General features: G+C 65.6%; 2 protein-coding genes across 14 annotated transcripts in view; one reads left to right on the top strand and one right to left on the bottom strand.

Annotated features, from left to right (window-relative positions):
• The window catches only part of MARK2 (microtubule affinity regulating kinase 2), a 59,374-nt gene extending 55,393 nt beyond the window's left edge, over window positions 1–3,981 (top strand). For 6 of the 8 annotated variants that reach the window (XM_056801547.1, XM_056801542.1, XM_056801548.1 and 3 more), the window contains 2 exons: window positions 1,754–1,798; window positions 2,150–3,981. In XM_056801547.1, the coding sequence (XP_056657525.1) occupies window positions 1,754–1,798; window positions 2,150–2,510 (406 nt within the window). In that variant the 3' untranslated portion in view covers window positions 2,511–3,981. The remainder of the gene's footprint in view (window positions 1–1,753; window positions 1,799–2,149) is intronic. The other 2 variants (XM_056801549.1, XM_056801545.1) reach the window with 1 other exon arrangement.
• A 168-nt stretch (window positions 3,982–4,149) lies between these two features.
• On the bottom strand, window positions 4,150–11,544 carry RCOR2 (REST corepressor 2). 6 transcript variants are annotated; one of them, XM_056801551.1, is made up of 14 exons: window positions 11,343–11,544; window positions 9,909–10,082; window positions 8,226–8,384; window positions 7,553–7,609; window positions 7,351–7,431; window positions 7,109–7,161; window positions 6,870–7,031; window positions 6,661–6,785; window positions 6,488–6,560; window positions 6,175–6,390; window positions 5,666–5,743; window positions 5,504–5,561; window positions 5,022–5,272; window positions 4,150–4,870 (listed from the first exon to the last, which is right to left on the bottom strand). In XM_056801551.1, the coding sequence occupies exons 2-14, from the start codon at window positions 9,931–9,933 to the stop codon at window positions 4,568–4,570; spliced, it is 1,641 nt and encodes a 546-aa protein (XP_056657529.1). In that variant the 5' UTR covers window positions 9,934–10,082; window positions 11,343–11,544; the 3' UTR covers window positions 4,150–4,567. The 6 variants fall into 6 exon arrangements, with proteins under 6 accessions (XP_056657529.1, XP_056657528.1, XP_056657530.1 ...); XM_056801550.1 differs by lacking the exon at window positions 11,343–11,544 and adding an exon at window positions 10,505–10,659; XM_056801552.1 differs by lacking the exon at window positions 11,343–11,544 and adding an exon at window positions 10,505–10,659 and having other exon boundaries at window positions 6,488–6,557.
• Window positions 11,545–14,652: the final 3,108 nt, after the last annotated feature.

Genomic DNA, 14,652 nt, shown 5'->3' with positions numbered 1-14,652 from the left:
AGGAGGCTTGAGGCTTCGGACCATTCATCTCTGACCTGCTTTCCTTCCGGTGTTTGTACCCTCCTCCTCCTCCTCCTCCTCCTCACACCCCTCAGCTCCCTTGTTTCCTGGAGAGGGCTCCTCCCTGCACCCTTTCCAAGGGTCTGGACCATGGTGGGTCATGGGGACATGGGAACGGGACTGGGATCCCCTGGCTCTGTCAGATGCTCAACCACCCCAGTGGGAGACAGAGGGAGAGGTATGGGGAGCAAGAGCACCCTCTTCTGGTAGGCTGATCTCAGTCACAACTGGGCAGCTGGCACAAGCAGCCTGACTGAGGCACCAGCACAGCTGACTTCTGCCTCCACTTTCAGATGTCTTTTCTCTCATTTACTTCCATCTTGACACCTCCTTCGGGAGCACTAGGAGATGGAGCAGCTCCAAGGAGACAGTCCATGGGCATTGGGGGCGGGGTGGAAAGCCCAGGAGTTGATGCCCCTCTCCACGGTCAGAGGCTGGCTCCCACCCCCTCCTGTGGCACTAGATGTCCTCCGTGCAGCATCTCTGTAGGGAGGAGCCTCCTTGGCCCTCATCCGCAAAGGGCTGAACTTAGATGGCCTCTCCCTGAGCTTCTATTGGCCAAGGCTCACGAGTCCATCATGGCCCTGGGCGGGAGCCACCCAAGCTCAACAGTTTGGGGAGGGCTCGGCGCTTTCTCTTAGGGACTGGACTTGCGGGCGTCCCAGAGATCTCAGGAGGCCAACGGGCCTTCTTTTGCTGCCCTCTGGGCCACCCCCACCTGAAAGGATCCCCACAGCCCTTAGAGCGGTGTGTGGCCTTTGGTTAGCCCAGGCTTTGGGGAGGAGAAGGGAGTGGGTTTCGTTGCCTTCCTTTCTCTGATCCCCTGCAGATGGCCCGGCTTATAAGATGGCCTGTGCTGTGTTCCCGTTCTCTCTGCCCATCTCCCTTCTTGCGTGTGGTCTCCCGTGTCTGTGTGTCTTTGTGCTCCCCCACGTGCCTCTCACCATCTCTGCCCTGCTCTCCTTGCCCCCGGCACCACTCCCCGCGCCCTCAGCCCAGAGAAGCCGCTCAGCGGGACCAGAAGAACCCTGGCTCAAGGCCATGGGGATGTGGGTACCCCCAGGGATGCCTCGGCAGCCTGGGTCCTGGCCTTCCCTCTGCATCAGCAGATGGCCTTTCAGGCTGGCCAGAGGGAAGGGAGGGTTCGGAGGATTGTTCTCCCACGGAGCCACAGCCGGTGGCTGCTTGCTCTTCTCTTCCTCCCTCCATCGCCACCCTCCTGTCTGCCAGCTGACGTTCACCAAGGGCCCATTCAGACAGCTCCAGGCTCCCCCTGACTCCGGATGGCAGAAACCAACTGCCGGCCGGTGCCCGGGTTCTTCCGGGTCTCTCAGAAGCCCTCGCCGTGCCCCGCCTCTGCCTCCAGGCCAGGCGGAGGAGTTGGAGGGGGCCAGGCAGCCAGGCAGGGCCGGTGCTCCCCGGTCAGCCCAGCTCTAGCATAGTCCTGAGCTTGGGGGCGTGGGAGGAAGCAGCCCCTTGGAGAGTCGAGGCAGTTCCCGGTTTCACGTTGGGGTCGAGCAAAGCCCTTCCTCGGGCCCGACCCCTCGTCGTGGTAGAGCCTTCCCTGGTCCCATGTCCTGTGTCCCGCCAAAATGGTGGCACCTCCCTGTTCTCTTCCCCCCACCTCGGGTCTGGCAGCAGCGGAAGGAGTGAGAGGCCCCGAACTAAATTCTCCCTCACTCTGTTTTTTGAGGAACCTGAATGAACCCGAAAGCAAAGACCGAGTGGAAACCCTCAGGTGAGAGCTGGGAGCCACAGCCAGGCCGGGGCAAAGCCCTCCAGGCGGCCCGTCTCCTTCCTCCGCTTGGCTCCTGGGTGTCTTCTCCCCCTGCCCCACCCCCAGCCACAGCCCCAGAGCCAGGCGCCCTCGGGAGCCAGGCCTCGCCAAGACCAGTGAACCGCCGGGAGCCGGACATTCGTGTGCAAAGGGCCGAGAGCAGGCAGGCCCCGCTGGCCCCTTGGAGAGCCGAGGCTGTCCCTGCCCGCCTGCCCACCCCGCCCTTCCCTCCCTCCCTCCCTCCCTCCGTCCCTCCCTGCCTGCCCCGCACGCCCGCACGCACGGCCTGACCCTGTGCTCTCGCCCTTGCAGACCGCACATGGTGGGCGGCGGGGGCAGCGACAAGGACAAGGACGAAAACCGAGAGGCCAAGCCGCGCTCGCTGCGCTTCACCTGGAGCATGAAGACCACCAGCTCCATGGAGCCCAACGAGATGATGCGGGAGATCCGCAAGGTGCTGGACGCTAACAACTGCCAGTGCGAGCTGCAGGAGAGGTTCATGCTGCTCTGCATGCACGGGACGCCCGGCCACGAGACCTTCGTGCAGTGGGAGATGGAGGTGTGCAAGCTGCCGCGCCTCTCCCTCAACGGGGTGCGCTTCAAGCGCATCTCGGGCACCTCCATGGCCTTTAAGAACATCGCCTCCAAGATTGCCAACGAGCTCAAGCTTTAACAGGCTGCCGGGGGGCCGGAGCAGCCCCGGCGGCGCCCCCTCCCCAGGACCAGAGGGCCGGGGCCGGGGCCGGGGCCGGAGCTGGGCCTGCCCCCCCTTTCCTTTCCAGTTTTTTCCTCCGCATTTGTGGGGGAGGGAAGGTTGTTCCCCCTCCCCCCCACAGCCCCCCGACAAGAAACAAGGAATGTGGGGGCGGGGTACCCCGGGTACTGCGGTTGCACAGAGTATTTCGCCGAAACCAAGAATTTTTTTATTACCAAAAAAAAAAAAAAGCACCGGACACCTCCTTGCCCTTCTCCTGGGGTAGTGCAGACTCCTGATGGCATTTCCTCACGCCTGGATCCCCTCTTCCCAGAGAGGGACGGGGGTTGGCTGCCCCTCACCCGCCAGACTGGGCCAGTCGAGGTCTTGCCCTGCCCCCCATCTTCTCCTCTATAAACCACCAGGGGTTGCCTTTCTAGCCTCGGCCCCAGCATCGAGGCCTGGGAGGGGGGCGGTGCTGGGGGCAGGTGGGGGGGTCTACTTTCGGTGCCATTTCCTCCTGCCCCCCTCCGCTGGGCATTCACTTTCCACAAGCTGCTGTTGGGGGGCGGGGAGGAGCCTTTCTCCCTCGACCTCCCCTCCCCTAAGGAAGCTTGGGCCTCCGAGGCCATCCACAGGGTCAATTCCTGGCTCCCCCCCTGCCAAATGTCTAGGGAACATGGGTGTGGGGACGGCAGGAAGGGCCGGGGAGGACAGCCCCTCCCCCATCTCATTGGCATTAAGTGGGCAGTGGCCGGGCGGCCGGCGGCAGCGGCGGCTGCTTCTCTCTCCATCTCGGTTCTTTGCTTCTCGTTGCTGGCCCGGGCCCTGCAGCTCTGGGGTCAGGGTGCCCGGGCTGCGGGTCTGAGCCCTGGGGCGTCCTCGGGCGAGCTCACAGCCTCCCCCAGATGGAGGCGGGAAGAGGACCGGGGCGCGAGCTGGTGGCGGCCGCTGCATCCCTTAATTTATTTCTCTGCTGTTTCTGTTCTTGAGAAATGAGGTGGGGGAGGGAGGGCTGCGCACACAGGCTGCTCCCGCCCGCACCCGAGTTGTACATTTTTGTGATGGGTTTTATTTTTTATTATTATTATTTTATTTTTTGTTTTTTTTTGTTTTTGATTTATGATGCCTTCCCTTTATACCTCCCTGTCACCCCCAGCCCGAGGCTCAGCAGCGAGCAGAGCCTCTGGGGGCCTGGAAGGGCGCCTCCACAAGCCCCCTGCCGCCCCAGAGGAGGGCTCCGACTCCAGACCAAGGGCTTCCCCTCCCCCTCCCCCTCGGAGCCCACCCAGGGTGGGACCAGCTCAGCTTCTGAGGGGCGGGGGCTGGGGGGGCCCAGGGACCGCCGTCGGCCCCCCTTGCCCTCCCCCGCCCTCACAGCTCCCCCTTCCCATACTTAGTTTCTCCTCTGGATCAGACACACGTAATAAAGAGAATGTTTGGAATCTGAGCCTTGGGCCGCGGCTGCTGCCTCCTTCTTGTCCCGGCCGGGCCGGCAAGGCCGCAGGCCCGGAGCAGCCGCCATGCAGGGGAAGGGAGGGGAGCGGCGGCTGGCACAAAGGGGTCCCGCCCCAGGGGGAGCTGGGCTGAGGCTGGGCAAGGGAGGGCCTCACCCAGGGAGCTTTGAAAAAGTTTTATTTTAAAAACGACAAAAAATAAATTCAGGTGGCTCTCCTCTTGCAGCCTCGTCCACACACGCGTCCATCCTCCATCCGCGCACACACACGCCTGCCCCAGGCCCAGGGTCGGGAGCCCGGGGGGCCTCCCTCCCTCCCTCCCTCCCTCGGCGCCCACCCCAACCCCCACCCCACAGGCAGGAGCCGCCGGGCCCCTCGCTCAGCTCTACACTACGGTCACTAACAGCCACTACCAGGGAGGGGGCAGATGCCAGACAAGCAGTCCGGCCACAGGCAGCCCCGGGAAGCGGGCACCAGCCCAGGGCCCTGCTCAGGACCCGTCCCGACGCCGGCCGAAGTGCCCGTCCATCTGTCCTCGCTGAAGCAGGTGGTGCCCAGGGTGGGGGTGGGAGCAGGGGCTCAGAGTGAAGGGGGGAGGGGCTCGGAGGGGCCCCCCAGCAAAGCAGGGGGGGGCTGAGGTCCACTCCTGGCACTGTGTCTGGAGGCCGCAAGGGCAGGGCGGATGAGGGGGGGTGGCGGCTGGTTGGGAGCCAGCCTGGGCTGGAGGAATCGGCCCTGCTGTAGGGGAGGGGGCTGGCGGAGGAGGGTGGGGGCCGTAGGCAGGGGGGGGCGCAGCAGCGGGGGTGGCTGGGACAGGGAGGTGGGAGGAGGGGGAGTCGGCTGCACCGGGGGCACAGAGCGAGACACTGCCGTGATCTGCACCTGGAGGAGGAGAGAAGGCTGCGACTGGAACCTGGGGCCTCCCTTCTAGCGAAGCTTCGCCCTCCTCTCCAAGGGAGGTTTGGGGGATAGGGAGCCACAGCAGGAAAGGGGCCCAGAACATGGGACTTGTCCAGGGCTCCGGCCTCCTCACCTCTTCCTCCTCCTCGGTGGTGGCGGTGGTGGCTGTGGCGGCAGCGGCCGGGCCCGGGGCTCCTTTTCGGGCCTCCTCTGGGGGAGCCGGGGCCCCGGCGGCCCCGTCCTGCTCAGCCTCCCACTCCTGGAGCACCTCCTCCAGGTTGAAGCGCCTGCGATAACTCACAAAGAAGGTCTTCACCTGGGTTAGCGTCTTGTTCCCGATCACCTCAGCGATGGCCCCAAAGTCCTTCCCGTATCTGCGGATGGCTGCGGGCAGGAGCAATGGTCGGGGGGGGGGGGGCCTAGGAAGCCCCTCCGGCCCCCCAGCAGCAGGAGGGATGGTGCTCCAAAGAAGGGGCCCTGGAGACCTGACGGCCGAGGAGACGGAGGCCCCCCAGCCCTTCTTGGGGGAGACCGGAACCCGGGGCCTCCTGGCACTCTCCCCACGGAGCCCCGTAGTGGCCTCCCCTCCAACCCCAGCTCCGTTGGGCCCCTCACCTTGCACGGCCAGAAGCTGCTCGTCCGTGGTCCATCGGGAGTTGAACTTGGTGTTGGCCTGGCGGGAAGGAGCCCCTTTTCAACTCAAGAAATGGGGTCTCTCCTCCCACAGGAACTACACAAGGCCCCCCCCAGTCCACGGAACCCCAGTCACGGGCTCACCTCAGGGGGACGGAGTGGATCGATGCCGCCCTCTAGGGCTTGGCGCAGGCTGCTGTTGGTCTGCTTCATACTTTGTACCTGGAGGGAAGGGAACACACATTTATTAAGTGCCGACTGCATGCACACGGTCTCGTTCAGCCCTTCGAGGGGGTACTGCTCGGTCGGCCCCACTCCGTGGCCCTCCTCCAGCTCCTTTTACCCTCGAGGAAAGGTAGGCCGAGGGAGAAAGCATCGCCTGGGTCCCACGGCTAGGAAGCCCCCGAGGCCCGATTCAGACTTGGGTCCTTCCTCCAGACCCGGCAGTCTCCACCGGGCCGCCCGGCTCCCTGGCTGCTAGTCTCCCCGTTTTCTTGTGGAGGGAAGGCCCGGCCTCTCCCCTGGGTCTGTCCGCTAGCAGGTCCTGGGGATCCCCGTGGAAAAGAGCCCAGAGAAGTGACTCCCAAAGCCAGGACTCGGCCCGTGGGGTTCCCGCGCCCCCCTCCTCTCCGCTGGCCCGGCCGGCCGGTCACCTGGCGCTTGAGGGAGATGAGCTGCGCGTCGAGGCCTCGGAGGGTGAGGCTGGCGAGGTCGGGGCTGCCCGACACGGCCGTGATGCCCTCGGGGCTCAGGTACATGCCCTTGGGGGGGCGGCGCCGGGTCCGCAGCGGGTGGTGGCGGTACTGCGAGAGCTGGGCCTCCTTCTTCCCCGGGCCAGGCCGGGCGTTCAGGGGTCGAGTCGGGGGCGGCTGTCGGGGCAACGGGGAGAAGGGCCGCGTGAAGGCCGGGCCACGGGGGAGGGGCTGGAGCGGGGCAGAGGGGCCGGTGGGCACGGCCGGACCTCACCTCTCTCTTGGGGTCCCCAGCATCTGGTTCTCCCTCACTAGCGGCTCCTCTTCCCTCCTCCAACTCATCGCTGCTGGCAGAGGGTCCAGGGAGCGGGTGAGATCCCAGGCAAGGCCTCGCGGCCCCCGCTTCCCTCCCGCCTCGGCCCCCCTCGCCGCCGCCTGCAGCCCCACCTCTCGTCCTTGTCCTTCCGGCCCCCCAGCCTGCGGGCCTGGCGGTCCATGACGCTGGTGCGGGTGCGCGTCTTCTTCCAGGAATAGTAGTACTTCACCAGGCTCGGGATGAGCTTGTCCGGCAGCTGCGGAGGGAGGGCTGCGGGTTGGCAGGGGAAGGGGCCGGCGAAGGGCCCCGAGCCCGCCCGCAGGGCCCCCCAGGCCCCTACCATCTGCTGGATCCGCTGGAAGCACTTCCCGTGGAAGCCGAAAGCCTGCTCGAACAGCACCTTGTCCTCGACCGTCCACTCGTCCGGGAAAGGGGTGAAGTTGGCCAGGTCGGCCAGAGACTTCTCCACGTCGTGCTTGTGCCACAGCAGCATGCCCAGGGCCTGCAGCCAAAGGCGGGCTGAGCCTGGGCCTGCCCCCCGGGCCGCCCGCCCCCCTGGCCGCCCGCGAGCCCCCTGACCTGCTCGATGTTGTAGCCGTGCTTCTCCTTGGCCATGGCGATGTACTTGTCCACTGGCGGGAGAAGAAGGGGCTCATGGGTAAGGAGAGACCCTTTGGGGCGGGAGCAAGCCTGGGCGCCTCCTGGGCTCCCCTCCCCCAGATATCCAGGGCAGCCCCCCCCAGGGGAGAACAAAGCCCAGCCCCCAGGCCCCTCCCGGGATGAGCCTGAACCCAGGCGTCCCGGGCCCCAGCCCCGCTCACACTTGGCATCGGACACACAGTGGTTGGGGGACCACACCAGCATCCCCTTGAGCTCCTTGTTGCTGTAGCGGGCCGGGCTCTCTGTGCCGAGGGAAGGACACGCTGATGGCCGGCAGGAAGGGCAGGGACCAGGGAGGAACTCCGCGGCTCCCCCTCCCCCTCCCCGAGCCACGTGGGGCCCCGCGCCGCCGCGCCTCCTTACCGGGCTTGCATTCCGGGATCACGGCTTGATAATTCGTGCCCACTCGGATCATGCTGTCTGGGGAGCCGGGAGCAAAGGCGGGGTGAGCCTCCGGCCCCAGAGCGGCGCCCCCTGCCCCATCCTGCTGGCCGCTCTGAGGGTCAGGCGGGAGCCCGGCCAGGTCACCGGAACCCCCTTCCCCTCAGTTTTCTCATCCGCAAAATGGGGCGAGTGCCCCCCCCCAGAGGGAGCGTGTAAAGGGAAAAGCGGTCTAGAAACGGGAGCCTTGTTGGGTGTTCTCCCGTCTCCCCCGAGCCCTTTGTTCTAGCTTGGGGAACCAGAGGGGTCGCTCCCTCTGTGACCTGGCGGGAGCGGCGCCAGGATCCCCAGGAGAAGGCACCGCTCCCTCCCGGCCTTTGTCCCCCGCATTCTGGGCTGGGGAAAGCCGGGAGGCCAGGACAGAGGAGGCGGCCCGTCTGGGTCCCGGGAGGCTGCCCCGGGCGCGCTCCATGTCTGTTGGGGGGTATGGGGGATGCCCACGTGTCTCTCCTCAGCTGCCTCTCGAGGACCCCCCACCCCCACCCCAGGCCAGCTCTCCCTCGTCTTTCCCCGCCCCCAGGACGGCGGCGGCGGCGGCAGGAGCCCTAGCCGCCCCCCCACGCCCCCTCGTCCCCACGCAGTCCCAGGCTCTCACCGTGGGAGTGCTCCTCCTCGCTGCTGTCATCCTCCGAGTGGGGCTGGCCTCCGTTGGGCGCCGTCTTGGCCCGGCTCCGGGACAGGATCCCAGAGCCCGAGCTGGGCTTCTCCATCACGGACGGCATCCTGGCTTTTTCCCGCCTGCCCTGGGCCCAAGCTTAAGGGGAAGGGGAGGCAGCGGGAGAAGGAAGGAAGGAGCAGGTCCCCGAGGGTCGGCCCGGAGGACTGGGCAAAGCGGCTCCCCGGTCCCTCCCCGGCCCGCTGTGCGGGGGTCGCCACTGGGGTTCTGGGGAGCAGCGGGCAGCCAAGGCGCTGTGCCCCCGCCAGGGAGGGCAGCAAAAAGTTTCCAGAGGACTCCAGAGGGAGCTGGGGAGCCGGGCTACCTGGGTCCCAAACGGGCGGACGGCGGACTCCCTTTCCCCCTTGGGCGAGGGGCTGGGATGCCCGGGAAAGTCAAGGAGCGAGCCCCCGGCTCTGGGCTCCCTCCGGGCCGGGGGAGCCGAGTCCCGGCCGCCTTGGGGTCAAGGCCAGGTAAATGGGGGGCAGAAGCGCGAGGAAGGCGGTCCCTGGCTTCGCCCCGCTCCGGGCTCCAGCCCGCCTTCCCGGAGGACGGCTGGCCGCCCCTGGGGCCCCTCGGGAGAGAGCTCTGCGGGCCGGCTGCCTCTCCCCCTGGCCCAAGAGAGCAGGACCTCTGCCTCCTAGATCAGTCCCTTTCCCCCGGCAGGGCAGGGCAGGGCAGCGCGGCAGCAGGCGGGAACCTGGCTGGACGCGGCTCTCCCAGGGGGCCGCCGCTCAGAGCTGGGGGCAAAGTTGCAGGGAGCCGGGGAGGAGGCGGCCGCTGGGGCCGCTGCTGCTGCTGCCGCCGCCGCTGCCGCCGCTGCCGCTGCCTCTGCCGCTGCCGCTGCCTCTGCTGCCGCCGCCGCCGCCGCTTCCTTCCATCCCTCCCTGGCTCCCCGGCTCCCTCGTTCCCTCGCTCACACAATGAAGCTGCTGGCAGGGAAGTAGTGCCGGCTGTGGCCTCAGCACCCCTCCCCCAGCCGATGCCTCCGCCAGCTGAACATCTGGCCCTGGGGTGGGAGGCAGGGCTTGGGAGGGGGGGCGGGGGCGGGGCCTGGGGGCCAGGGCTAAGCCTTCCTCTGGAGGTGGGGTCAGGCCCGGGGGAGGGCAGTGTCTCCATTCATGGCTTTCCCCCCTTTTGCTCTTGAGGCACCCCGACTTTGCTTAGGGGAAGAGAAGGGCCTCCCCACGCCTGGAGGTCTGAGCTGAGAGGGGGGCGCAGAACGGGGAGCGGGAATAGCCAAGAAGTCGCACCGGCACCCCGCCACCCAGACGCCTGCCCAGCAGCGGCACACGTGTTAGTGCGCCCGAAGGCCCCCCTGAGGATGGGGGGGGGCTTCCCTCCTTGCCCCTCGGATCTCCCCACGGACCCTTTTAGCGCAGGGTGGGCCTCACGAGGGTCTCCTGGGGACGTCCTCGGCTCGCACCCTCCATGGGGTGCTTTCAGGGGGGACACCCTGATGGGAAAAGTATGAACTGCGCAGAGAGCGCCTCTTCCCGTATGGTCCTGGCCAGACCACGGCTCCCCTGGCCTCAGTTTCCCCCTCCCCGGCGACAGGCCTCCGTAAACGCTTGTGGATGGAGAGGTCACGGCTTTGGGCGTCTGGGATCTTCCACCCCTTACCTCTGTGAACTCTCAGTTTCTTCATCTGTCAAATGGGGTTGGCCTAGATGACTTCTGGGGTCTCTTCCTATCTCATCTGCCTCCCTAGAAGACAACCCTGGAGCTGGCCCTTCCGAGGGGCCTGATAAGCTTTTGTCCAACTGAAGATTCCTGGCGGCTCAGCATCCTGGGCTCCTGGGGGGAGAAGGCAGGCGGCTCTGGGGGGCGGCGGCGGAGGGGTCTTTCGAGGCTTTCCTTCCCCCCCCACGGAGCGCAGAAGGGGTGCTGATGTCCCCTCCCGGCCCCCCCCACCGCCCAGGACACCCACATTCAGGCAAGCCCCCGCCCCCAGCCTCGGTGGGTGCCGCCTGCGCCCCTTCCCTGGGCCCGGCCACACTATAATCAACTTCCTATATTTGGAAAGGGCGCCCCCCCTCCTGCGGCCGGCCTCTGTGGCCGCTGGATTTCCCAGGGAGGCCCCACCCGGGAGCGGCAGGGGAGCCCCAGACACAGGGCCAGTGTGAGGGAGTGCGCCGGGCCGGGTGCCCAGAGAGGTGCCCAGACACACAGCCCAGCCCAGCCCGGCCCGGCCCGGCCCGGCCAGCGGGCAGCCTTACAGTCGTCCCACATCCGCACACCACCACGTGGGCATGTCTACACCCGCGGAGGACACCCACAGGACAGAGCCCAGACAGGGATTGGGGAGAAGCCAGCCTTTCTGGCAAAGAGCGAGAATCCCGAGCCCGGGTCCGAGAGCGAGGCGCGGGGGGAGGGGGCAGGAGGCAGGGACGGGGCAGCGGGGGGAGGGGGCCGGGGAAAGATGGATGAGGGGGAGCGAGCAGGGGCAGATGGAGGGCTCAGAGCAAAGTGCAGCTGCTTCTTCCTCCGGGAAAAAGAACAACTGGCTCTGCCCCACCCCCACCCCTCCTCTCTCCCTGGCGGGTGGCTGAGATGCTCTGGTCTGCCGTGTGTGTCCCGCGGCCAGGAGCCGGGCTGCCGGGGTCCCTTCCTCCCCACAGGGGCTCTCTAGGACTCCGGCCACCCCCACCTTCCCCTCCCCCAGGGCATGGGCGAAGCCCTCCCCGCTCCCCCCAAGCTCCCTTTGTCCTCCCCAGCAGTCGAGGCCACCTCGGCCTTTTCCTGGTCCCCAGGGCCTCCGGAGTGATGGAGGTTGTTCCCCTGAGAGTGGAGCCAGAGCTAAGCGGCTGGCAGGGATGCTGAAACCTGGGCCCGGCGCTGGGAGGGGGCAGCACCCCGAGATCTGGGGCCGGGACTCTGGGGGGGGAGGAGGATGAGGAGGGAGGCAGGCAGACTCCACCCCTTCCCACCTGCTGCAGCCCCCCCAGCTGGCCCCCTCCTTTGTGCAGAGCCACACAAAGGACAAGGGGCCCCAGGCACAGGCCATCTGCTCCCTGCAGCCCTGAGGCTCTTAAAGGGACAGCACCCCCTCCTCACCTCCCAGCCACCCCACCCACGGGCCGGGGAAGGCCCGAGGGGGCGCGGGGACCCCTCATCTCAGCTGAAGCTGCGCCTCCCGCTTTTCCGGGCTCCCTCCCACCCCCAGCCTTGGCTCGCCATCACCTCCCTCTCCTCGGCCCCTCGGAGCCCCCAGACTGGGCCTGAGGAGGAGCGAGCTTCCAGGCTCCCAGACACCCCCGCGACGCAGCGCTCTCCTGCGGGGCCCATCATGTGCCCAGCAGCGGGCTGCCTGCCGCCGGCTCCCAGCGCCTTTCTACTGTGGGGTCACCATTTGGCTCCTTTTCTTCCCGCAGGAGCCATGTGAGGCTTCCTGGCCGAGAAGGAAACTGAGGCCCAGCAGGGCCCCCCTCCCCCAAAGCCGCCTCTGCCATTCCACAGCACCATCTCTTGGAGGTGGAAGCGGGGTTCTGGGGAGGGGGACGCCGGAAGGGCCCCCAGGAGGGCGGGAAGGAGCTGGGCATGAATAGAGGGGGAGCTGCGGGGTGATTAGGGGGAGAGGGGAGGGGCGGGGGCTGCAGGAGGAGATGGAGAGCCATTCGGGAGCCAGAGAGGACTGCCTGCCTGCTGGGAGATGGGGGAGCCCAGACAGAAGGGCATTTAGGGTAATTGATGCAGGGGGGATGGGAGGTGGTCCAGGGGAGGCCCCAGCACCGGGGAGTCGTGCGGCTGGCCAGGAGAGGGGGAGGGGTGTCCCGCCAGGGGACCAGGGATGGAGTTTGGAAAGCAGGGGCCAGAGCAAAGGGCAGCGCGTTGGGGGAGGGGAGGGGAGGTCCTAGAGAGAGCCTGGAGCCTTTGTGAGAGGGGCCCAGACCCCTGCCCCAAAGGAGCATCTTCCCCAGCCTGGGGCTTCCCGAGGGAGCCCTCCCCCTCCTCCCAGCTCCAGCAGAATAAAGTTCCTCCCCGGCCCAGGTGCCGGGCTTCCCAGCCCCTTCCCCAAGAAGGCAGAGGCGGGGGGCCGGGGGCAAGGGTCAGGCAGAACCAGCCCCAGCCCCCCAGGGAGGAGGAGGAGGGCTCGGAAATGAGAGAGCAGCTCTCCAAGCCCAGGAAATTTGACTCCTTGAGGCCGAAGGAAGCTGGGGTGAAGGGGCCGGGAGGAAACAGGCTGGAGATGGCAAGATTGCAGAGGGAGGGAGGTGGGGGCCGGCCGAGCTGCCCCCAGAGCCCCGGCCTGGGGGGGGGGGGGGCGAGGAGGGAGGGAAGGGGGAGGCCCCTGGCCCTGCCCACCCTTTCCAGGACTTGGCATCCCGCGGCTGTTTCTGCCGTGGGCCCAGCGCCCTCTCGTGGCCTTTGCCCGGCGTGGCCGGGTCCATGCCCGGAGCCCCAGCACTAGGAATGAAGATGGAGATAAGGATGATAACAGAGGACGGAGGAAGGCTCAGGCTCCCCGGACGTCCTCTCCATCTCCCTGGAGCCCACAGGCATTGAGAGAGTCCCTGCCTTCGGGGCGCTTCCAGTCTGCCAGCAAACACCTACAGAGCGAGCCAGGGGGGAGCCAGCGTTCTGGGGGGAGGGGGGAGGGAGGAAGTAGGCATTGGGGGAGGGCGCTGGGAAGGAGAGGCGCTGGGGAAGGCCGGCTGCCTGTAAGCCTGGAGGGGACAGCCAGAGCCGAGCGCTGGGGGGTCTGGTTTGTGGAACAGCCCCTGGATCGAGGAGCCCAATGCAGGCGGAGCCTGAAGGGGAGAAGATTAGAAATGTGGGCGGCACGAGGCCATGGAGGGCTCTAAATGCCCTTTTGAATTCTGTATTTACTCCCGAAGGCAATAGGGAGCCACTGATGTTTATTGGGGCTGGGGGAGCTGTGTGGTAGGGGCTGAATGGAAGATGAGAGACTTGAGGCAGGCAATCCTTCTTCCCCTCCGGCCTTCGGAGCAGTGGCAGCAGGGCTAAGAACCCCCAGGTTTGTGGGGAGGAGAGACGAGGGCCCACCACCCACTTATTCCCGACTTGTGCTAGTCTTCATTCATGTATTAAATGACTCTGTGATCGCAGCAGAGGTGGCCTGGGCGCTGGAAGGCTGGAAGGCTGGACCTTGCTGCGGAGAGCTTTCCTGCCCTGGTCAAAGAATTCATCACTCAGTGCTCCCAGCCTGGGGGTGGGGGGATCCCCCAGAGTCTGAGCTAGGCAGGGCTTTGGAAAGCTCTCCGCAGCGAGGTCCAGCCTTCCAGCCTTCCAGCGCCCAGGCCACCTCTGCTGGGATGCAGCACCGAGGACAGCTCTGTGGAAACTGCAGGCATGAGCAGTTCCAATGGGTACCGGCATAGGAGGGCTCTGGGCACCTGAGGCTCTGCCCCAAGCCGGCCCATTCTATCCAGATGGACAGGCAAGCCGGTTCCTTTTCCGTCTGTGTTAGCCATTACTTGGCCTTGGAGATGGGGAAACAGGGTGATGGGGTGTTCTCTCCCGCTGGGGCCTCGATGAGCTCAAGAAAGCTGGCTTCAATTTAGGGGCTGCCAGGCCTCTCCCAAGGGGGCTCAGACTCTCCTCCCTGGCCTTCTGTGGCTCTGTATACTCCCATCAGGGACCCAGGGAAAGCACTTTGAGGAAAGCTGGGCCTCGATTCAAGTCTAGCATCTCCCCAAAGAGATCTGAAAGCTATTCAGCGCTTCATGTAAAACCCAGCGGAAGAGCTCATTGGCTGCGGGAGAGGGGAGGGGAAGCACATGAATCATGGAACCATGGGAAACTAGTCTGAATCCATTCATTCAATAAATCCATTTAAAAAGTAAAAAGAAAGTAAATACAAGAGAAAAAGCTATTGCGTGTGTACTGTAGATCAGATATGGGACAGCTATTTATTTCCTCCATACAAAAATATTTTAAGACACAAAAGACTTCTGATCAATCAACATTTAGTTGCACTTACTACGTGCCTGGCACTGTTTAAAAAAAAAAAAGAAGAGGTAAAAGACAGATTCTGCCCTCAAGGAGCTTACAACCTAATGGGGGAGACAAAATGCAAATAAATATGTACAAAGTAAACTGCAGAGAGGAGAGACAGGGAACAATTAACAAAGGGAAGTCACTAGGATTAAGAGGGGTTGGAGAAGGCTTCCTGGGGGCGGGCCTTAAAGGAAGCGGGGAGATCAGTAGGAAGAGATGAAGAGTGTCCCAGGTAAGGAGGCTAGCCAGAGCAATTGCCTACTGAGAGATGGAGTGTCTTGTCCGGGGAACAGCCAAGAATCCAGGGTCACTAGACTGAAGCGTGTGAGCTGGGGGAGAGATGTAAGAAGATTGGAAAGGAGGAGGGGGCAGGCGATGAAGGACTTTGAGCACCAAGCAGCATTCT

Source organism: Monodelphis domestica, chromosome 6 (assembly GCF_027887165.1).
Source record: "Monodelphis domestica isolate mMonDom1 chromosome 6, mMonDom1.pri, whole genome shotgun sequence".
Lineage (NCBI taxonomy): Eukaryota > Metazoa > Chordata > Mammalia > Didelphimorphia > Didelphidae > Monodelphis > Monodelphis domestica.
Note: the sequence above shows the minus strand (reverse complement) of the source record. Positions and strands in the feature narration are given on the sequence as shown.

Coding starts and splice junctions, on each gene's coding strand:
- RCOR2 (XM_056801551.1), bottom strand. CDS start 9,933: ATGAAGAAACTGAGAGTTCACAGAG. Junction 8,385..9,908: donor GAAACTGAGAGTTCACAGAG/GTAAGGGGTGGA, acceptor CTTCCCCTTAAG/CTTGGGCCCAGGGCAGGCGG. Junction 4,871..5,021: donor CCACCGAGGAGGAGGAAGAG/GTGAGGAGGCCG, acceptor CTCCTCCTCCAG/GTGCAGATCACGGCAGTGTC.